At 37.0% G+C, this 24,162-nt stretch overlaps 1 protein-coding gene across 1 annotated transcript in view; it reads right to left on the bottom strand.

Moving 5' to 3' along the window:
• Positions 1-24,162, bottom strand: part of CUBN (cubilin) — a 271,439-nt gene that overhangs the window by 208,343 nt on the left and 38,934 nt on the right. Inside the window, exons 16-21 of the mRNA XM_028114080.2 lie at positions 23,224-23,386; positions 22,085-22,272; positions 4,954-5,098; positions 4,548-4,726; positions 587-752; positions 23-239 (exon numbers count right to left, since the gene is read on the bottom strand). Of these exons, the coding sequence (XP_027969881.2) occupies positions 23-239; positions 587-752; positions 4,548-4,726; positions 4,954-5,098; positions 22,085-22,272; positions 23,224-23,386 (1,058 nt within the window). The remainder of the gene's footprint in view (positions 1-22; positions 240-586; positions 753-4,547; positions 4,727-4,953; positions 5,099-22,084; positions 22,273-23,223; positions 23,387-24,162) is intronic.

Here is a 24,162-nt window from a genome sequence, read left to right as displayed (position 1 = left end):
AAATACACATACATATTTTTACCTCCCAAGAGATGTCTCAGAACCAGTGTCATAAACTTCCAAATAGTCATTTGTGCAATTATAATGAAACTCCAGATGAAACACCCTGAATATTAGATGAATCAGGTGGCCAGGTTGGACTAATATATGCCAGGTACAATTGATGCCATGAGGGTAGATATTTGGATGGCCAGGACTTTGAATGATTCCTGTTGACTCTGTCAGAATTTTTCCACATGCTGTTGAAATAAAAATGATAATCATTATTAGAATAACTAACCAACAAGCTACCTGGAATTCAAAGTAAAATAATCTGATCATAACCTCTTAGAAGCTGAAAAAGAAACATGTTCCTCATATGCCACTTAAGAAAACCTAGTTTTCCTCTTATTAATAGAAATCGGTTAACTATTGATATATACTGATTAGGAAATATATTTTTTCTTTGCCTTTGAATGTACTTTAAAACTTTTATAATGTCGATAACTACACATCTACAGTATAGATGAATTTTCTATAATAATTTATTTCTGCTGTTTACTTTTTCGGCCCAAATGCAAAGCAGGAGAAACTGTCAGTATCTTACCCAAGTCTGCAGAACTGAATTTAGCCATGAAACCACGATTTTCAGTAGAAGAACTTTTCACGAATATGACATAAAGAAAATTGTACACAGATGTTATAAATGAAGGTATGTCTGTGCCACAATATTTCTTATTTTCAGGAGAATCCAAAATGGAACTGCTACCAATCTAAGTAAAAAAAAAATTTTTTTAAGTATATTCAAGTTTATTTTGTTAGATATTATTTTGGAAAACTGCTTTTTTAATTTAAATTCAATTAATTAACATATAATATATTGTTTGTTTCAGGGGTACAGGTCTGTGATTCATCTGTCTTATATAATACCCAGTGCAACTGTTCTTAAGAATAATTATTTCTGGGGGCGCCTGGGTGGCTCAGTCACTAAGCGTCTGCCTTCAGCTTGGGTCATGATGCCAGAGTCCTGGGATTGAGTCCCACATCGGGCTCCCTGCTCAGCGGGAAGCCTGCTTCTCCCTCTCCCACTCCCCCTGCTTGTGTTCCCGTTCTCGCTGTCTCTCTCTCTGTCAAATAAATAAATAAAATCTTTAAAAAAAAAAGAATAATTATTTCTGAAAGATTTTATTAATGTCATAAAAATAAATTTTAGTCACCCCTAAAGAAACTCCATACCTATTAGCATTTATTCCCCATTTCCCTCAAACCCCAGGCTCAGATTGTCCATGCTGGACATTCAAATAAATAAAATCACGCACTACATGGTCTTGTGTGACTAGCTGCTTTCATTTAACCTGTTTTCAAATTTCATCCATGTAACGTGTCATTTCTTCATTCCTTTTTAATGCCATATAATATTCCATTGTATGGATATACCACTTTTTAATAATCCATTCATCAGTTGATGGATATTTATATTGTTTCTACTTTTTGGCTACCAAGAATAATGATTGTAGTCATTTATGTACAAATTTTTGTGTGGACACATATTTTCATTTCCTTTGGACATACATGTAGGAATGGAATTGCTGGGTCAAATGATAAATGGTAATCACTGGATCAAATGTTTAACTTCTTGTGGAATTTGCAACTGTGTTCTGAAGTGGCTGTACCATTATATATGCTCACTAGCAGCGTATAACTGTAAGAAGTTTCCAATTTTTCTATGTCCTTGCCAACACTCGCTATGTTGTGACTTCTGAGTTATAGCCATCCTAGTGCTTGTGAAGCAGTATCTCATCATGGTTTGATTTGTATTCTCTGAAGATTAGTGATAATCAGCATCTTTTCATGTGCTTATTGGCTATTTGTGTATATTCTTTGAAGAAATATGTATTTAGATTCTTTGCCCACTTTAAAAATTAGATTGTTTTTAATTTTGATGAAGTCCAATTTTCTCTTTTTTCTTTTGTCATATCTAGGAAGTCTTTGCCTAACCTAGGTCACAAATATGCCTATGTTTTCTTCTAAAAGTTTCACTGTTTCAGCTCCCACACTTAGGTCTATGATCCATTTTTAATTAATTTCTGTGTATGGTGTAAGGAAAGGGCCTACTTTCACAATTTTGCACAATTTTCCCTTCTATTCCTAGTTTGGTGAGTGTTTTTATCATGAAAAGATGTTGGATTTTGGCAAAATGCTTTTTCTACATCTATTGAGGTAATCATGTGGGAGATTTTTTCCTTTATTTTATTTTACTTTTTTTTTCATCCAATGTTTTAATGGTGAAAATTATATTTATACCCCCCAAACTGAATTCAATTTTTGGCAAAATGATTTCAGGAAAAATAAGAAATTATGTTATAAATACAATTGGTGAAATCATGTGTAGAGATTTTGAAAATCTTTTTTTTTTCCTTTTTTTAATTTTTATTTATTTATTTTTATTTTATGTTAGTTACTATACAGTACATCATTAGTTTTCTATGTAGTGTTCCATGATTCATAGTTTGCATACAACACCCAGTGCTCCATGCAATAGTGCCCTCTTTAATATCCATCACCAGGCTAACCCAACCCCCACCCCCCTCCCCTCTAAAACCCTCAGTTTGGGGCGCCTGGGTGGCTCAGTTGGTTAAGCGACTGCCTTCGGCTCAGGTCATGATCCTGGAGTCCCTGGATCGAGTCCCACATCGGGCTCCCTCCTCGGCAGGGAGCCTGCTTCTCCCTCTGACCCTCTCCCCTCTCATGTGCTCTCTCTCTCTCTTTCTCATTCTCTCTGTCTCAAATAAATAAAATCTTAAAAAATAACAAAATAAAAAGAAAATAAATAAAACCCTCATTCTGTTTCCCGGAGTCCATAGTCTCTCATGGTTCACCTCTCCCTCTGATTTCCCCCCCCTTCATTTTTCCCTTCCTTCTCCTAATGTCCTCCCTGCTATTCCTTATGTTCCACAAATAAGTGAAACCATATAATTGACTTTCTCTGCTTGACTTATTTCACTTAGCATAATCTCCTCCAGTCCCATCCACGTGGATGCAAAATTTGGGTATTCATCCTTTCTGATGGCTGAGTAATATTCCATTGTATATATGGACCACATCTTCTTTATCCATTCGTCTGTTGAAGGGCATCTCGGCTCTTTCCACAGTTTGGCTATTGTGGACATTGCTGGTATGAACATTGGGGTGCATGTGGCCCTTCTTTTCACTACATCTGTATCTTTGGGGTAAATGCCCAATTGTGCAATTGCTGGGTCATAGGGTAGCTCTACTTTTAACTTTTTTGAGGAACCTCTACACTGTTTTCCAAAGTGGCTGTACCAACTTGCATTCCCACCAACAGTGTAAGAGGGTTCCCTTTTCTCCACAACCTCTCCAACATTTGTTGTTTCTTGCCTTGTCAATTTTTGCCATTCTAACTGGTGTAAGGTGGTATCTCAGGGTGGTTTTGATTTGAATTTCCCTGATGGCTAGTGAGGATGATCATTTTTTCATATGCCTGTTAGCCATCTGTATGTCTTCTTTGGAGAAGTGTCTGTTCATGTCTTCTGCCCATTTTTTGACTTGATTATTTGTTTTTTGGATGTTGAGTTTGAGAAGTTTTTTATAGAGCTTGGATACCAGCCCTTTATCTGTAGTGTCATTTGCAAATATCTTCTCCCATTTCGTGGATTGCCTCTTTGTTTTGTTGACTGTTTCCTTTGCTGTGTCAAGCTTTTTATCTTGATGAAGTCCCAAAAGTTCATTTTCGCTTTTGTTTCCCTTGCCTTTGGAGACATGTCTTGAAAGTTGTTGTGGCCAATGTCAAGGAGGTTACTGCCTATGTTCTCCTCTAGGATTTTGATGGATTCCTGTCTCACTTTGAGGTCTTTCATCCATTTAGAGTTTATCTTTGTGTATGGTGTAAAAGAATAGTCAAGTTTCATTCTTCTGTATATAGCTGTCCAATTTTCCCAGCAACATTTATTGAAGACACTGTCTTTTGTCCATTGGATATTTTTTCCTGCTTTGTCAAACATTAGTTACCATAGAGTTGAGGGTCCATATTTGGGCTCCCTATTCTGTTCCATTGGTCTATGTGTATGTTTTTGTGCCAGTACCATGCTGTCTTGGTGATCACAGCTTTGTAATAGAGCTTGAAATCAGGCAACATGATGCCCTCAGTTTTGTTTTTCTTTTTCAACATTTCCTTGGCAATTCAGGGTCTTTTCTGGTTCCAAACAAATTTTAGGACTGTTTGTTCCAGCACTTCGAAAAATACCATTGGTATTTTGATCAGGGTGGTGTTGAAAGTATAGATTGCTCTGGGCAGCATAGACATTTAGCTGATTTTTGAATGTATACCACCTTTGAATTCCTCGGGAAAAATCCCACTTGGTCATGGTGTATATTCCTCCTTATATGCTGTTGAATTCAGTTAGCTAGTATTTTGTTGAGAATTTTTGAATCTATAGAGATATTGGTCTTTACAAACTAGTTGCCTGTAGCTGATCTGAGGATAATGTACATAATATTTTTAATAATATTCAACCAAATACAAGTATTCAGAGATGTTTTACTCTTACCTCAATATAATCTGTATCACAGTGGGCAGAACTTTCAATTTCAAAGGCCGTGAAGTTGAGAATAACTACTTGGCTTTGGGGCTGGTGGATGGTCCACCTGCATATCCTTTCTCCTGGATACACATTAGGATAAAAAGGTGAGCGAATGACCCCTTCTCCAGTTAATTCTCCTCCACAAGCTGTAAATATGAAAATGATAGTAGTGTTCATTCAGAGATAAATGATTCTTGCCTTCACTTTTATTGCAAAGTTTAGTTCTGCATAGGAATATACAGGAATGTGATATTACTCTTAGAATTTTTTCCTTGCCACTAAAGGACATAAAATGACTAAATTATTTCAAGAAATTAAAATGTTACAATCACACAAATTAAACACTTAAAAATTAAGGCATAAATTTTCTTACCGACTTGATAAACAGCTCTGAAACTAGCTCTTACAACAGAAGCATCTATTTTAAGCCTGATCCAGATACTATTAGTAATGGATTTAATGTGAGAGATGGTTTCGTTGCCACAGACTTTTCCAAGTAAGGTTTGATCATCTCGAACCTAAATAGAAAAACAAAATAGATCTGTAACCCTAATCAACAAAATTACTTTGGCGATGGTGGATTATTTGGAGATGAGAAAACGGCAGATTCAGAATAAATCATAATCTAATTTGGGTTACATATGTGGAAATTTTTCAGCACAATAAAATAACACTAAATATTGATACAAAATCTTAAGCCAAATAAAATCCAAAAGCATAAGAATATGTAAAACATTCTCCTACTAATTTCTATAATGTGAAAGGGGAGATAAACTTAAATTTTGGATTATTTAGAAAACAGCAAAATATGATAACATGATATATCAAAATATGCAAGTTTCAGCCAAATCTGTAATCAAAGGAAGTCCTAGACTAAACTGCTTTATTATTAGGGTGCCTGGGTGGCTCAGTCGTTAAGTGTCTGCCTTCAGCTCAGGTCATGATCCCAGGGTCCTGGGATCAAGCCCCACATTGGGCTCCCTGCTTCACGGGAAGCCTGCTTCTCCCTCTCCCACTCCCCCTGCTTGTGTTCCCTCTCTCTCTGTCTCTCTCTCTGTCAAATAAATAAAATCTTTAAAAATAAATAAATAAATAAACTGCTTTATTATTGAAAGAAACAGAAAAGTAGATAACAGAAAGAATTTAAAAAGTCAACTTAAAAAAATTGGAAAAAGGTATTACAATGAGGGATAATAAAGTAAAACTAAAAGTAAAACCTAATAATAAAATACAAAATAATGTTAAATTTAAGAATACATTCAAGAATTGTTTTTTGGGAGTAGGTTGGGGGATAGGGATATTTAAGACATATCTTTGTCAATAAAGATAAAAGAAAATAAAAAGAAAACTAAAACAAGATTAAACACAGATAGACAAACCAAAAATGAGAAAAATGCAACAAATACACAGATACTGATACATTCATTTCATATGAATGATAATTCTTTGTACAACTCTATGCTAATATAGCTGAATGTTTGAAATGGTTATTTCCAGAAAAAATATAAATCACTAAAATTATCTCAAGGAGAAGGGAAATAAAATCTGAATAGACAATAAACCATGGATAAAATTGAAAACATTATCAAATAATTACTTCCCCTCCCAAAACTCCCAGAAAATGTTCTACCTCATCAATTATTTCAAACTTTCTTTTAAGATTTTACTTAGAAAGAGAGAGAGAGACATGCACGAGTAGGAAGAGGGGCAGAGGGAGAGAGTCTCAAGCAGACTCCCTGCTGAGCATGGAGCCTGATGCAGGGCTCAATCTCATGACCTGAGCCGAAATCAAGAGTCTGACACCTAACCAACTCAGCCACCCAGGTGCCCCAATTATTTCAAACTTTTAAGGAACAAATAATTGCCATAGATAATTTGTTCTAAGGTACCCTGAAACATGGAAGAATCTCCAACTAATTTTTCTCAGAACTATCTTCCTAAATTCCAATATGGATAATACAGATGAAACTATGGATTGATCTCACCTATTTATATAGATACAAAAATCTTAAACACAGTTCTAGAAAAACAAATTTACTTCATCACTAGGCTTATAAACCAATCAAATATGAGAACTTGAATAATGCAAGGTTATTTGAAATTACAAATTATAAATTACACTCCTCAATGGATCCAATAAGATAAACCATGCATTTCCATAGATGTCAAAAAAAAAAAAAAGGTCAGTATTCTGACTCTTAGAAAGTTAAGAGCAGAAGAAAATTGCCTTCATACAATAAAGACCACCTGTTTTAAATCAACAGTCAACGTCTTATAAGGGCCAGGAGCACAGTCCATGGAGTCACACAGTCCTGGCCAGAGCCCCTGCACTTCTGAGCAAGTTACTAAATCTAAGCCTGGCTCATGGGGTTGTTGAAGCAAATAGATGATACAATAGTGTGAATTCCTCAGCAAAATGCCTAGTCATAAAAAATGTGAACTAAAGAATAGCTATTGCAATTCTTGACATTTTGAAAGGTGAAACGCTAGAGGTTTCTCACAAAATCAGGAATGATTCCATGCATATAGATACTACTCCTGTTATATAGAATTATTTTGGAAGATCTAGCTATCCAAATATTAATTCATTTTCTCAACTAACATTATCAAGGCATCAGTAAGTGCCAGGGCCTGGGTGGGTCAGTCACTGCTTACAAGGACCCTACAACAAGCAAGCATATTTTTCCAAAAGCATGAGTGCTATGTTTGGGAAAGTATGGGGTGCTATATTATTACTTAACACAATGGTTCTCAATAGGTATCACAACTACACATTTTTTTTAAAGATTTTATTTACTTATTTGAGAGAGAGAGCACACAAGCTGGAGGAGCAGCTGAGCAGGGAGCCCAATGCGGGGCTTGATCCCAGGACCCAGAGATCATGACCTGAGCTGAAGGCAGACACCTAACTGACTGAGCCACTCAGGCACCTCATAAGTAGACATTTTGGAAATCCCTGAAGACATTTTTTGTTTTTGTTTTAATCAACTAACACAGTAGTGGCTAGGCACTATTGGCTTTTAGTGACTGGGGACCGAAGACACTAAACACCCTGAAATGTGAGAGATAATTTTGTGTCACACACAAAAATTATCCTATATCCCATGTGACACTCATATAAGGGACAGTTCTATTACTAAGTGTAAAATCTAGCTCTGTTTTATAGACCAAACCCAAAATATTTCTGCCCAATTTTAATAAACACTGAATATTCCAAGATTATAAATAGAGTACAAATCAAAGGAAGATTTTTGTGGGGTTTTTTTTCCTGGAAATCTGACAAGAGTTGGTAACCATTTCAGAAAATTTGTTACCAACCTACACAGCCACGTCAGCGTGGGTCTGTACTGTGGCATTCACAGTGATTCAAAGAGAAAATAGCTTAAGGTTTCATTTTGTCTTCAAGTCTAGCTTGCCCGGGCTTATAACATAATGCAATAAATAAATATGTACATTTTTTACTTTATTTCTCCTAAATCTTATATTTCCAACTTTATTTTTTTATATTATATGTGTGTTGAGGTTATATCATCTTATGAATTTCATTTCAGAATAGAAAAAGGGTGATATAAAAAGGCCTTAAAGGAAACTGACTTCACCCCAAAACCCTGAACTCAAACGGGATTATGGAATATTTGTCAGTGGAAATAACCTTTAAATTGAGCCTTGAAGGATTATCCATCCAGGCCAAGGGAAATGGGCAATAAAGGGAAGATTTTAAAAGTTCTGATACTTAAAGCTGGCAGGGATATGGTAACACAGTTGCTCCCATTCACAACTGGTGGAAGCATATACAAATTTCTGGGAAATAATTTGACAGTATGCATCAGGAGTCTTCAAAATGTTCAGTTTTGGACCAGGTAACTTCACTCCTAACACTCTACCATAAGGAAATCATTTGAGATACAGGCAAAGACACACAAGGGTTCACATCAGAGTGGATCTATAATTACAAGAACTGAAAATATTCCAAGTGTCTAATAATAGGAGAGTGATTAAATAAATTAGGGTACAGCCATATGATTGACTGTTACACAGACCTTAAAAATCACATGCCTCTCCACTGACTCATGCCAAACCAGTTTCTTTCTAAGAGCTGTAACACGAATTTCACATATTGTCTTAAAGTTATGCTAAATATCTCTCTAACCAAACAGCAAATCTTTGAAGGAGGAGAAAATGTCTGTCACGCCTTTAGCATCTAACATAGAACTTTGCAAATAGGTATTTGACAAATGCTCGTTGATTCATTAATTTTAAGGCATGCTTTGATGGTTCAATTTTTGTTAGCAACACAAACATACTAGCTCTTGGAAACCAGGAAGCAGGAAACACAGAGTAAGATATCACCCTGCTCTCTGATCCTCCAGGGCTCCACACTCCTCTGCTAAGACTGTAGTCTCTCTTTCGTATTTTGCCCATTAGAAGATGACAAGAAGGAAGAAAAACAGCCAAATAGCATCAGAGCAAGCTAAAGTGGGCCATTCCCCAGGGCCTCGCTAATGAAATTCAAGGATTTTAGCAAGGAGAAAGGCAGCTGCAGTCCAAATGTTTTAAGAGGAACTTATAGGGCTCAAGGGCCCTAAACCTAGAAAGTACAATTGATTTTGGCTGTGTTTCTTTGTCTCTGTGGAACTGAAACCTTATTAAATCTGAAAGCCTGTATTCTCTCTGGATCCTGGACATGACAATACCTTAACCACAAATCCTTTGAAAGAGACAAATAAAGTTCATCAAATGCTCTAAAGTGATCTCAAATATTGTTGCAGCCCATTCCGCATTCAATATGTATTGTAGGACTTGTGAATTTTCACCTCCCCCACAACAATAACAGCCCCTTTTTCTTTTGTGCTTATGCACTAGGACAGACTGTATTATTTTTCCTAATTATTTAAATCCCTCCCTGTAATGGGATCTAACATCTCTGCTCATTGCCATGTGACTTACAATGCCTCCCCATGAAAAATTAATAATTATTCTTCCCATTGCCTGGGCTTCCATAGGGTTTGCTTTACCAACATAACGTGAGCAGAAGTGATATGCCATCTCCAGGGAGAAGCTTTGGGGGCCACTGCAGGATTCAACCATCTTTTACTTTCTTTTCTTACAAGATCAAGAGCCTGGGTCCCAGGGACAGATGGGACAAGGTAAGCAGATCGGCAGAACTGCCAGTGACCCCAAACCAACATGTTTACATGAGCAAAGAATAAATGTATACTATTGTAAGCCACAGACATTTTTTTGTTTGTTATTGTTTTTGATTTGTTGTACTGCTATTGACTGTTTGTTATTACAGTATAACCTACAGAAAGATGATTTGTATTTAAGCCTGGTTTATATGAACAAGGAGTTTTTCTTAACAGGTCAGGTGAAGCCATACCAGAGTCACTTATAAAGGCATGACATCAAATTCATTCTCTATACTGGATCACATTTGCAAAGAAATGACTAGGGCCAGTTCAGAATTCCAGTGTTCTGCGGGCCAGGCCCAGATTTCTCATTGATTGCCTTATTAATCCAGCTAACACTGATTGTTTCAGGCCCAGAGATGCAGTATATAGCCTGTGACCCACAATCAGTAGCCTGTGGAACACCCAAATGACTTCTGATTTTTGCGCTCATCAGACTGAACTAATTCTTGAAAAGAAACTACTCATTAAAACAAAAACAACAAAAACAGAGTTCTTACAAAGGAATGATTTCCTGTAGAGAAAGCTAAAATAAACAGGGCCAAAAAACACAGTTCATATGAAATTTAAGTGTGAGCTCTAGAGCCCAGTCAGCAGTAAGCTTTAACATCTGGAATGGATCAGGTCCCAAAGCCCCATCTTAATGCATGTGCTCATTTGTTTGTATTTGCTATGTATCCAGATTTGTTTTTATATAACAATTCCAAAAATCTATTTAAAGTATTAAACGTTAATTCAAAGCAAACCAAATATGCTGGCGCATAGGTTTGGTCCAACCAAGAGCTGAAGACAGAATCCTCCCATGCAGCAGTGTTTAACATGGGGCTTTCTGTGAGGTGAGCTTCAGGTGGAAATGCCCCTTAGCTAAATAAAGACTTGATCCAGCAGACCAGTCTTGGGTTAATTTAGGCACATAGGAGGGGATGTGGCCCTATTTCAAATAAGACAATAAACAGTGAGTGATAAGAAATGAGAGAAGCCATACAGGGATTAAAAAATTATTTCCTTGGGGTGCCTGAGTGACTCAGTCAGTTGAGCATCCAACTCTTGATTTCGGCTCAGGTTATGATTTCAGGGTCATGAGATAGAGCACCACATTGGGCTCCTCGCTGAGCACAGTCTGCTTGAGATTCTTTCTCTCCCTCTCCCCGTCTCCCCCTGCTCAGGCTCTCTCTCTCTTTCTCTAAATAAATAAAAAAATAAATAAAATCTTTAAAAATTGTTTTAAAATTATTTCCTTATGTTTTTGTTATTATGTTTCATGATTTCATAGCGTTTTATGCCTCATAAAACGTGTCTCTTCTGATATCTCCATCAGTAAACTTATCCTTTATCTAATTCTTTTAAAAATCTGCTTTTCCAAAATCAGGAATACTTGTCTAGTTTCACCTAGAAGTGTGAACCTACATGATTGCAAACTCCATCATGTCACATTCTCCTCCTTTTCTCATCTCCCCAACATCACCGTCAGAATCATCCTCAGGTTAACTTTTAGTAACCACTCACTTGTGCTCCGGGCTCTGTGCTAAGAACATTCTAATTGTTCCCCTTTGCACTGAGCATGTCTGGGTTCTTCATCTCCATCTACAAAGCCATTTCAAGGTCAAGCTTCTGCCTAACTCTTGTTTCTCTCTTCCTCTCCTTTGCGATTCCAGCCACACTAGGCTCTTCACAATTCTTTGAGTTTGTCGAGATTTTTTCTTCTCAATTCAGTCTCTAAGGCTACATTAGCACTCCCAACTGGAATCCTCCTTCTCCGGACTCTCCATTGCTAACTCCCTCTCATCCTCAGACCCAAAATGTGCCATCCTTGGGGAAGCTACCTCTGACCATCCAACTAACGTCATTAGCCCTGTTATTTTCTCCCGTAGGACTGTTTCTTACCCTCAAGACACATTTCCCAACTTGAAATTACACAGTTGCGTGCTTGCTTGTTTAATATCTATTTTATATACCCATCCCCTAGCATAGTGCCTGGCATCGAAATTGTTCAATAAATATTTAGAGAATGAATAGACAAATAAGTGGATGATCCCTTTTAATCCTTTTGAGAAGACTAATATTACTACTCTTATTACAGATTAGGGAAATTGCCGCTTACTGGTGTTAAATATCTTGCCCTTAATATAAGAGAGAGTTGAAGTCCTTTCTCCTGTTTCCCTGCAATATTGTGTTCATAGCAGAGAGAGCTGGCCATCCTCTTGATTCCTCTGAATAGCTTGTAGCACTCTTGATAGATGCCCTTACCTATAGCCTCTGCGTCTCCCTTGTCCCATTGGGTTTGTAGTCTCCCCGTGAGCATGCAACTCCTTTACATATGGCAAGGATCTGTTCTGTAAATCTCTCACACCTCCACAACTAAGCAGGGCTACCATCTCAGTCTTTTCCCTGGCTCCCACTACACCAACCAATAGTATTATTTCACCTGGAGCAATGGCATGTTTTGTCACTCCGTTACAAAAGTTCAGGATGGCCAAGCAATTGTGGAAAGACCTGTGTTGACAACAGAGCTAAGAAACCAACCAAATGTTTCCAACCTCTGCCGAAACTCCAAATCCAATATGCTAAAGAATGCAAACTATTGAACATCACTCCCTTTCCCCTTTTTCCTGCCATCTCTAGAAACATCTTTCTCTGAACTCAAATTAATTTCAACATGTGCTTAACTGGAAATACTCCTCAGCCTAAGCTAGTGTGTTTGCTTGCTGCAGTTACATTCCAGTTTCAGCTGTCAGAGGTCTTATTTCTTTCTCTGCCATTTGGGTTTTATTCTTAAGAACTATTCAGTGAGTCACAGCCATGAGACTAACCAGCATATCCCCTTGAGGATAACAAGTATATTCAGGCAGAACAAAAGTCATAGCCCCCTCAACCCCACCAATCCCAAGGCTGGAGCTGAATAGCTTCAAAGCCTAAAAAAGCAAAAGGAAATCTTTTGTGAATTTGATTCCATCTAAAGATGTGTGGAGATGTGGGAATGCTTGGCAAGGCCAGCTGGGTGGGCTAGGGCGGAGAGTACCGGGAAGAGGAGAGGGAGGTGATAGAAGGTTCAGAGGGAAGAAAGATCTCCAGTGTTTCAGCTTGTTGTACTTCCCTACATTTCCAATGCTTAGTTCCTTCTTTAAGATTTTGAAGATTTTACCTGGAAGTTGAGTTTCATCATGTCTCACAGATTTTGATATCTATCTAGCATTTCCTCTTTGTTATTTTCTACATGGTCTTTCATTTAATTTTCTATTTCCTTCCTTAATCCAGTAACTATTTAAAAGAGAGTTTATAAATTTCCAAGTATTTGGACATTAAAAAAATTTGGGGGGGGGGGCGCCTGCGTGGCTCAGTCATTAAGCGTCTGCCTTCAGCTCAGGTCATGATCCCAGGGTCCTGGGATCAAGCCCCGCATCGGGCTCCTTGGCAGGAAGCCTGCTTCTCCCTCTCCCACTTCCCCTGCTTGTGTTCCCTCTCTCACTGTGCCTCTCTCTGCCAAATAAATAAATAAAATTTTAAAAAAAATTTTTTTATCACTAACTTCCAGTTTCATTACATTGTAAAGAGATAGGTATGTAATTTCTGCTTTGTGAATTTGCTTGGATTAGCAAGAAGTCATTTGTCATTCAATGCCACTTGCAGAATAGGTACCCACTCCCCACATTTCAGACACCAAATTTAATGTAGCTTACTTTTCTATGCCATTTATTTTTGTTTGCTTTCCACTTCTAAGAAGGAACAACTTTGCCAGAAGCCCTCCTACTTCCACAGAAGGCACTTCTCCTTCCCCTTCTCTTATGTGGTTCCCTTCCACTGACCAGAAGTCTTAGTGGGGAAAGGTCAGATGATTCAGGATTGGTTAAGGAGATTCTATTCATTTCTTTCTACATCTCATTTCGAGCCCTGGCCTTAGCATCATATAGGCTTCTAAAATAATTATTCAGCCTACTACTTGGATTCTCTGGGATTAAAAATTAAACTTTCATTACTTTTTTATGTGTCCTTCACTTAGAGTTCTGAGGGCTTAAGTCACTTATGAAATATTAATGAGAGGTGCTGCTTTTTATTCTGGAAAGATGCTTCTGCCCCATTCATTGATTTGTTCTATTCAATTTAAAAGTTCTCTTAGACAAAAACAGATGAACTAACAGTTGATCTGTTCTTGCTACACTCATTCTTTTGTTACTAGCCACATTACATCACCCATGGGCAATGTGTGTTCTAGAAGTAGAAATTTTAATTGAGAGAGATATATAAATCCAAGCATTAATGCATAAATGTGTGCTTCTTATTAAAAAAAAAGAAAAATATAGATATGCTACACTGGGTCTGACCAATACCACATTTATTATCTTCCATAGTTAAGTTTTATTCTCAAACAAAATGTTTACAGAGCTCTCTTACTGTGCAAAAGCAAGTCTTTCAAAACTATACTACAGATGAAAAAGATATACTAGGCAATAACATCTTTATTTAAATATCTTCATTTAAAGGATATATTCACATGGCAACAAGACAACTGGAACCACATAATGAGAAGATCTAGGATTTTTAGAAGTGCATCTATTCATTCAAAAGAAAATTTCTTGTTATTATTCTCCTACATGTCTCTAGAATTCCCTCTCAGCTTTTCATTCTTTCTAAAATTTTGGGTGGTCTTTTCTCTCTTATAAATAGAGTTAGTAAATGGCAAAGTCATCTGCTTTCTAAACCACCAATGTATCTGAAATACCATTATTTTTTTTTATTCCTTTGCTTAAATATCCACTTTTTTCCCTTTTAAAAATGAAATCACCATTTCAGGGAGCAATATATTGAGTCATAATAATGCCATTTGAATATGGTTCCAGAATCACTTTCTTCCATACCCACTGTCTGAAGGACATGAAAAGAAGTAGATGTACTTTAAAAAAAATGGGCTTAGTTCACAAACCATCCCAATAGATAGATATGATGTATTAGCAAGAAATTGGTGGAAGTCAGCATATGTCTATCTAGAATCCCATGTAGGTACATCTAAATCCTATTCTGACAAAAACTAGAGTTTGATCTTTGTGACCTCAATTTCCTCATTTGTAAAAAATAAGGATTTAAATTAGACAACCTCTCAGGCCCTTGTTGGTGCTAAAATTCTGCAAATTGATTGTATTCCTTTTAGGATGGTCAAGGACCTAATAGAAAATCGTTTCAATTATTCTAATCACTATATATGTCCTGTCCTTCTAATAGAGCTCTTATATTTTCTCCATCAACAACCCCTGAGGGAAATTTGATAAAGATTTTATGGGTGTGTGTGCACATCAGAATGTCAATACTTCAATGGCCAACTTCAAGGCAGAAGTTGGATATTTGGCCTACGAAAACCTTGCATTTTTATAATGTTTTTAATTCTTCAAGCTTCTTTTATCATTCACTGCCTTGATTTACATTCACAAAGTTTGAAGGAATAGGTAGGGCATCTTGTGGAAGAAGGAACTGAAGCATCCAGATAAAAAACTGTCCAAGGTTATACAGTCATTAAATGACTGGACAAAAATAAGCAATAATAAATTAACAACAATAAATTAACTCAAATCCCATTCTGGCCACATAACATTCTTCCACTCTGTTTCACAAAATTAAATGTTTCAATGCTTTTTTATTATTTTTTAATGATAATATTTCACAATGATTCAGAGTTCATGTAACTTCTTATTGAAATTCAATTAGAATGTAGTTCAAGGGCAGAGAGGGAATATCATTCCAGATGCTTTGATGACACCTTGGAGCCATTAGAACCCCACATAGCACCTAATAGAAAGGTACTCAGATTTCCCTAAAAATTAGAGTTACAGTTTTGCCTGTCTGAGAAAAGTATTGTGCCTGGTTCCATGCTATAGTCCTGTGACCAGGGAGCCAGATATGGAATTGGGAAACTCACAAGAGCTTCTTTCCTATGGAAGGTGAGCCACCTTTTGTGGTCATAGCTACACAATTGTGTTTCTGTTCTTATCAGAGAACAGTACAACTGGAATTTCCAGCTCCCCTACTCCCCAAACATGTAACCACAGGCAAGTGACAATTTCTCTGGGCCTCAGTTTCCTCATATCAAAATAGGAATAATAATGGTTTTTGTGAAGATTCAATGAACTAACTCATGTCAAACATGTACTACATCCAACAGACGGTAGAAAGACAGTAATCGTTAACTACTTAATGTATTACAGTATTTTAAAGTCTTAGAATAGCACCTGGTGCATAGTAAGTACTCTCTAAGTGTGAGCTATTTTTTTACTGTTCTTAAAGTAAAAAAATAGATGTTGGAAATTAAATTTTTATTTACATAAAAATATCTAAATTGCTCCATAGTATAAAACTTTAATGTATTTTGTGGGATATTTTGGAAAACATAAACTGAATGAATATACACATTAACCTCACCATCTGAGACAAAAATCTCTGGATTGGGTGATGGGTATTAAAGAGAGCACGTTCTGCCTGGAGCACTGGGTGTTACACGCAAACAATGAATCATGGAACACTACATCAGAAACTAATGATGTATGGTGATTAACGTAACATAATAATAAAAAATATATATATTGCTGAATCCAGAGAGGCAGTTCAAGATGACAGTATAGCAAGATCCTGAACTTAACTCTTCCTATGAACACAACAAATCTACAGCTACATATAGAAAAATTCCCTCTGAAAAAGACCTGAAAACTACCTGCACAAGCTTCTCCACAACAAAGGATAAAAGGGCCACACCAAAATGGGAAGGAGAGGCAGAGATTCATTTGCTGATCTTAAAGCATCTGCCAGAAGAGTAGGAACCTATAGGGATTCCCTCTGGGGATGGAGACACTGGCAGTTACCATTTTGGCATTCTCCCTCTAACCTGCTAGTGGTGGCAGGCACGCCCAGCTTTTATGTGCTGTACTCCATGACCCCATCTAAGCTGGCCAAGCAAGTACCCCATTCCTATGCACCTCTACACTGCAGCCCACCAGCTGGGAGAGCACCCCACCTCCATGTGCCACTCCACCTTAACCTTGCCAGTGACAACCTAGTGAGTGCCCCAGCCCTGCATGCTGCTTCACAGTGGCACCACCAAAGCCAGCCAGCCAACACAGTCTACACAAAGAATGCCCTCTGGTTCTGGGGGCCAAGGAGGATTATGCCTGCATCCTATGGGTCTGAAACAAATGGAGAGAAAATTCTTGGCAGGCTACCACCCCCAGGGTACTGCACAGACAGCAAACTAGAACACATTCCCAGTCTTGCTGTGGAAAAGTCCTATCTACCTGACATGGAGTTTTGGCCTGGGGAGCAGACTTCAGGATAACCACATATGTAAAGGCTATAGAAGTGCTGTCAGGAAGCATAAGGTGGGGGATACCATCTTTCTTACTTGATCTTGCTATAGTTCACCCATACCTCTCAGAAAAAAGTTCATACACTCGTCTGAAGCCTTGACATTTGCAACTGTTGCTAAGGGGACACATCTAGATCACTTGGACTAGAGCCAGCAGTGTCCAAGGTCCCACAGGACTGTATATATTTGCATACCTTAAAAGCTGCTGGCTGAGGGTCTAGCTTCTAATTAGGCTGAAACTAGGTGCTGACTGAGATCCACCCCCTCTGGAACACTCACAGGTCTTGGCACACCCTCAACACCTGGGACCTACCAAGAAAAAGTCAGGCTGCTTAGCCAATCACAAAGGTTTAAAAGACAACAATGGCTTAGGGCAAGGTTAAATGATAAGGTTTATCTCCTACACAAGATCACCCATCCAAGACTGGGAAAACAGCTGTTATACCTTATACATAGAAAGAAACACAGAGAGATAAGCAAAATGAGGAGACAGAAGGATATGTTTCAAATGAAAGAATAAGATAAAACTCCAGGAGGGGAAATACCTTAAAAAAACAAAGATAAATAATTTACCTGATACAGAGTTCAAAGTATGGCCCTCTGAAGAAGAATGAATGAACATAATGCAAACTTCAACAAAGATATAGAAAATATGGGGAGAAAGTACCAAACTGAAGCCACAGAAATGAAAAACATAATAACTGTTCTGAAAAATATACTAGGAGGGTTCAACAGCAGATGAGATCAAGCAAAAGACAGAATCAGTGAGCTGGAAGACAGGGCAGTGGAACTCATCCAAACAGAGCAGCAAAAAGAAAAAAAAATTAATAATAAAGATAGCTTAAGGAGCATATAGGACATCATCAAACAGAATAACATTCACATTATAGAGGTTCCACAGGGAGGAGAGAGAGAGAGAAAAGAGCAGAAAACTTCTTTTCAGAAATAATGGCTGAAAAATCCCTAACTGGGGATCCCTAACCAGATCCAGGAAGCCCAGAGAGTTCCATAGAAAATGAGCTCAGAGAGATCCACACTAACATACTTTATAATTAAAATGTCAAAAAATAAAGAGATTAAAAGCAGCAAGAGAAAACCAACTTGTTATGTACAAGAAAACAACCATAAGACTACTAGCAGATTTCTCAGCAAAAACTTTGCAAGCAACAATATAAGGCATGATATGTCCAAAATGCTAAAAGCAAACAACTTCCAACCAAAAATACTTTACCCAGCAAGGTTATCATTCAACAAAGAACTTTCCAGATAAACAAAAGCTAAAGGAGTTGACTGACACTAAGCCAGTTTACAAGAAATATTAAAGTGACTTCTTTAAGCTAAAAAAAGGGCACTTATCAGTTACCAGAAAAAATTATGCAAAACCTCACTGGTAAAGGTAAATATACAGTAAAGGTAGTAGACTAATCACTTATAAAACTAGTGAGAAGATTAAAAGACAAAAGTAATAAAAAAATAACTACAATAATTATTGAAGGGATACACAAAATAAAAAGATGTAAAATCAAAAACATAGAATGACATCAAAACATCAAAAACATAAAATGTAGTGGGGTAGTAAAAATGTAGAATTTTAGAATGTGCTACCAACTTAAATTGTTACAAATATAGGCTGTTATATATGAGCCTCATAGTAACCACAAAGCAAAACCCTATACTAGATACACAAAAGGTAGTGGGAAAGGAATCTAAGCATAACACTATAGAAAGTCATCAAACCACGAGGGAAAAAGGATATAAGGAAAAACCAATAGAAGGAAAAAGGAACAGAGAGGAACTACAAAACACACAGGAAACAATAAATAAAGTGACAATAAGTACGTACTTACCAATAACTACTTTAAATGTAAATATACTAAATTCTCCAATCAAAAGACATTGAGGGGCTGAATGCATTAAAAAAAAAAAAAGACCCATCTATATGCTACCTACAAGATGTAAGGACACACATGGATTGCAAGTGAAGTGATGGAAAAAGATATTTCATACAAATGGAAACCAAACAAAAGCTGAGGTAGCTATACTGATGAAATAAAAGATATCCAAATTGGAAAGGAAGAAGTAAAACAGCCACTATTTGCAGAAGACATGATTTTATATAGAGAAAATTCTATATGTTACACCAAAAAACTGTTAGAACTAATAAATTCAGTAAAGCTGTAGGGTGCAAAATCAATATACAAAAATATGTTGCATTTTTATACACTAATAACAAATTACCAGAAAGGGAAATTAAGAAAACAATACCTGGTACAATTGCATCAAAAAGAATAAAATACCTAGGAAAGAATTTAACCAAGTAAAAGACCTATACATTGAAAACTATAAGACATTGATGAAAGAAATTGAAGGAGACACAAATAAATGGAAAGATATTCTGTGCTCATAGGTTGGGAAACTTAATATTGTTAAATTGTCCAGGTTACCCAAAGCAATCTACAGATTCAATGCAACCCCTATCAAAATTCCAATGGCATTTTTCACAGAAAGAGAACAAACGATCCTATAATTTGTAGGGAACCACAAAAGATTCTGTATAGCCAAAGCCATCCTGTGAAAGAAGAAAGCTGTAGACTCCCCTATTTCAAACTACACTACAAAGCTAGAGTAATCAAAACAGCATAGTATTACAATAGAAACAGACACACAGATCAATGAAAAAGAACAGAAAACTCAGAGATAAACCCAACGACATATGGTCAGTTAATTTACAATGAAGGAGGAAAGAATATACAATGGGGAAAGGAAATCTCTTCAATAAATGGCGTTGAGAAAACTGGACAATCCCATGCAAAAGAATAGAACTAGATCACTATCTTACACCATACACAAAATTAACTCAAAATGGATTAAAGACTTGGTGTAAGACCAGAAACCACACAGACTAGAAGAAAACATAGGAAGAAAGCTCTTTGACATTGGTGTTAGCAATAACTTTTTGGATCTGACTCCAGAAGCAATGGCAGCAAAAGCAAAAATTAACAAATGAGACTATATCAAACTAAAAAGTTTCTGCGAAGTGAAGGAAACCATCAACACAACAAAAAGGCAACATGATGAATGGGAGAAGATATTTGCAAATCATACATTAAATAAATAGTTAACATCCAAAATATACAAAGAAATCATACAACTCAATAGCAACAAAAAACAATCCAATTTAAAAATGGGCAGAGGATCTGAGTAGACATTTTTCCAAAGAAAATATACGGATGGCCAACAGGCACATGATAAGATGCTCAACATCTCTAATATGAGGGTGATGCAAATCAAAACCATGAGATATCACCTCACACCCGTGGGAATAGCTATTGTCAAAAAGACAAAAAATAACAAATTTGGCAAAGATTTGGTTAAAAGGGAACCCTTGTGCACTGTTGGTGGGCGTGTAACCACTATTGAAAACTATATGAAAGTTCCTCAAAAAATTGAAAATAAAACTACAATATGATCCAGCAATTCCACTTCTTACTATTTAACCAAAGAAAAAGAAACCACTAATTTAAAAAGATATATGCACTCCTATGTTCATTGCAGCATTATTTACAATATCCAAGATATGGAAACAACCTATGTATCCACTGATCAATGAATGGATAAAGATGTGTTATGTGTGTATATATAATGGAATATTACACAGCTATGAAAAAAGAATGAAATCTTGCTGTCTGCAACATGGATGGACCTCATGAGGGTTATGCTACAAACTTTCAGTCATAAAATAAATAAGTCATGGGGATGCAATGTACAACATGGGGTCTATAATCAACAATTCTGTATTGCAAATTTACAAGTTGCTATAAAGGTAAATCTTAGAAGTTCTCATCACAAGAAAAAAATTGTTACTTTGTATGGCTACAAATCAGTAAATACACTTAATGTGGTGATCATTATGCAATGTATACAAGTGTTGAATCATAATGTTGTACACTTGAAACCAATGTAATGTGTATCTCAACTAAGCTAAATATTAATAAATATTACTGTGGCCCCATGGTCAATGTACTTCATTTTTCAGCTAAGTCCAGATCTTACACTAAAATTCTTTGTTTCTCCACTATATATATATCAAGGAGGGAAGAGGGCAAGAGGCTACATAGGTTTTTCCTGGAAAAATAAATTAGGTCTAACTCACATGAACAAACAAAATTGTCAATGCCTCTCTGAGTTTATATAAAATGATTGCACCCAACAAAAAGTGTTTTGTCTCTCTTGCTCAACACTTTAATTTGTGGCTTGACCAATAATTAAGCAAAAGAAATACCAAGCCAGACAAACAAAACTGCCTTTTTGTTTCAGATATTCTTCATTTTACAATCATTACACACATTTAAATCAGAGTTAAAATTTTTGAAAGAGAGCAAGCAGGGCTAATGAAAGAAAAAAACCTATACTCCAAAACAATAGTCATCCAATGCTTTATCTTAATTCTCTGCCACTGAATAGCAAATCCTTTTACTTTTCTGGGCTGAGTTTTCTGGACAATCTATGAAAACTATGTCTTATTAGTAAATTTTATTAGTCTTACTTATTTGCATTCACCTCAGTTATTAAGGATCGGTTTCATAGCTTGTGATTTAGCATTATTATGAGTTCCTAGCCTCAGCTTTCATTTTTGTCCTTTGCTATTTCATTACCAATCTCCTGTATCACCATCTATAGATCTATTTTTGGCAAATTCTTTCATGTTCTCTAGAACAGTTGTTCTCAGACTCTAGCCTGAGTCAGAATGACCCAGGGGAGGAAAGGGGCTTGTTAAAACACAGGTTGCTGAGCATACCTCCAGAGGTTCTGATGCAGTAGGTCTGGGATAGGGTACAGAACTGTATTTCTAATACCCAGATCATCCAGGGAATCCACATGCTGCTGGCCCTACAACGACTACACTATAGAATATAAAAATGTTGATTAACGTCATGTAAGGGTATAGTCAAAGTTCGAGTAGTCAAAGTTACCTCCATGTAACTCTGGGAACAGCCGCTCTGGCCTTCCAGCTCCACATGGGTGAAGTTGACCTGTATTTGTTCTCCCAGGGGCTGTGTTATAAGATAGACACACTGTCTGCTATGAGTGAAAGGTCCGGACAAGTCAGAGGAGAGAAGACCCTCTGGGTCTGTGTAGTTTCCTCCACAATGCAGATCCGCTAAAGAGAACAGGGAAGTGAAGGGAAAGGTCCTGTGAATGGCCATTCCTGTGACCCTCAGGCATTAAATACAATTTTTAAAAGTTGACACATATACACATACAATCATATACCCACTTTATGCACCCTGTACAGACTTATGTCTCTAAGTATATTTTCAGGTTGATGTGTGCTTGTGGACATCCATGTAGTGCCTAAAGAAATAGATTCAGACATGTGTGATCTAACTTCCCATCTAACATCATCTTCTACAAATTGCTTTTTAAAAACCTTTATGCTCGGGGCGCCTGGGTGGCTCAGTCGTTAAGCATCTGCCTTCGGCTCAGGTCATGATCCCAGGGTCCTGGGATCGAGCCCCGCATCGGGATCCCTGCTCCGCGGGAAGCCTGCTTCTCCCTCTCCCACTCCCCCTGCTTGTGTTCCCCCTCTCGCTGTGTCTCTCTCTGTCAAATAAATAAATAAAATCTTTAAAAACCTTTATGCTCTCCTTCATTCCAAAAAAGATTTGAAGCAGCTTATGAAATACGTGTGACAAAATAAAATATATAACTAGGAAAAGGAATCTAACTAAAGGATGAACATAGAATAGCGGGATGTGCTCAAGGGAAAGTTGACATGCACAGAAAACGGGTTTGGACTCCACAGTCTACAAGAAGGTTGGCTCTAGATTCAGCCTGAAGCCAGGGTAAATGAAGAAAAGGGAGCTGTGAAAAGATGTTCATGGTTACTTTTCCTGATATTGAGACCTGAAAGGTGTTTTTCCTGTGAATTCTCATCAGGGCCCAATGATGTATGTTTAGAACAAAAGCCCTAAAGTAAAAATCATAGAGTATTTTATTGTTTATCATTGGTCTGTTGGTTTGTTTTAAGGTGTCAATACAGGCTATAAGCATAAAGGCATGGCAGTGTCCTTCACATTCATATGCTGCTCTCAACGATCAGGTTACTTACACGGTGATGTTAAGTAGGTGACATGGAAGCCGTGGTCGTTAATCTGGTTGTCAGAATGAAAATGAACTCTGGCAAAGGGGCCTGTAGTCTGGAATGGTGGGACAGAAAGAGTGGTACAGAATTTCCCAAGAACCGGGTCCTGATACAAAGGACCATCTCGAATCTAAAACAAAAAAAAAGAGAATCATTAAGCCCAGAATGGTCAGATTTTGACAAACCCACTCATTTTGTATATTAACTTCAGAAAACCGATCATTTCAAACTGATGGCTCTCAGAGGTTTTCCCATCACATACAGATCCAATACTCAGTCAGCATTCACTGAAGGGGAAGTCACCTTCTCCCATCATCCCTGATGCCTTGTCTTCTGTCTAAATTTTAATGCCAAGGCTAGATGTATACTTTGAAATTTTCTCATGAATCTTTCTCAATGTTTTCTTTCCTTGGTTTCCACCCCCCCAGATGTTTGTTTTGAAATAATAAATTCCTAGTAATTGAGATGGAGAAAATGAATATATGCAAAGAAAATGCAAGAAGGAATACCAGCAATGTCGACTGATTCACAACTTGGTCCAGGTATTCAGAAGGATCAGAGGTGGAAAGGAAGTGAAGTCAGGGTGACACAACATAGAGACAGTTTAATGTGTTTTAGAAGTGCAATCCTAATAGTAACTAAGTACCGTGATAATGACCATATGACCTAAGAAATCCTTTTTAATTGTTGGTTTTTAATCTCTTAATCACGTTAACCTCTCTGTGATTCTGTTGTAACTACAAATTCTATACTACATAGAACACCAAACATCAGTGAACAAAGTACTATTTAACATGGCCAATTTGGTCCACTCAAATTACTTTTTCTATTGGCAGCAAAGTTATAGGACAGCATTTCTTTATTCCTATATTTAACTAGTTCCTTGAAATATTGTTGAGAAATGAG

This window comes from Eumetopias jubatus, unplaced genomic scaffold, assembly GCF_037043125.1.
Source record: "Eumetopias jubatus isolate StellerSeaLion01/CBP00866 unplaced genomic scaffold, mEumJub1_p1.0 scaffold_8, whole genome shotgun sequence".
Classification (NCBI taxonomy): domain Eukaryota; kingdom Metazoa; phylum Chordata; class Mammalia; order Carnivora; family Otariidae; genus Eumetopias; species Eumetopias jubatus.
Note: the sequence above shows the minus strand (reverse complement) of the source record. Positions and strands in the feature narration are given on the sequence as shown.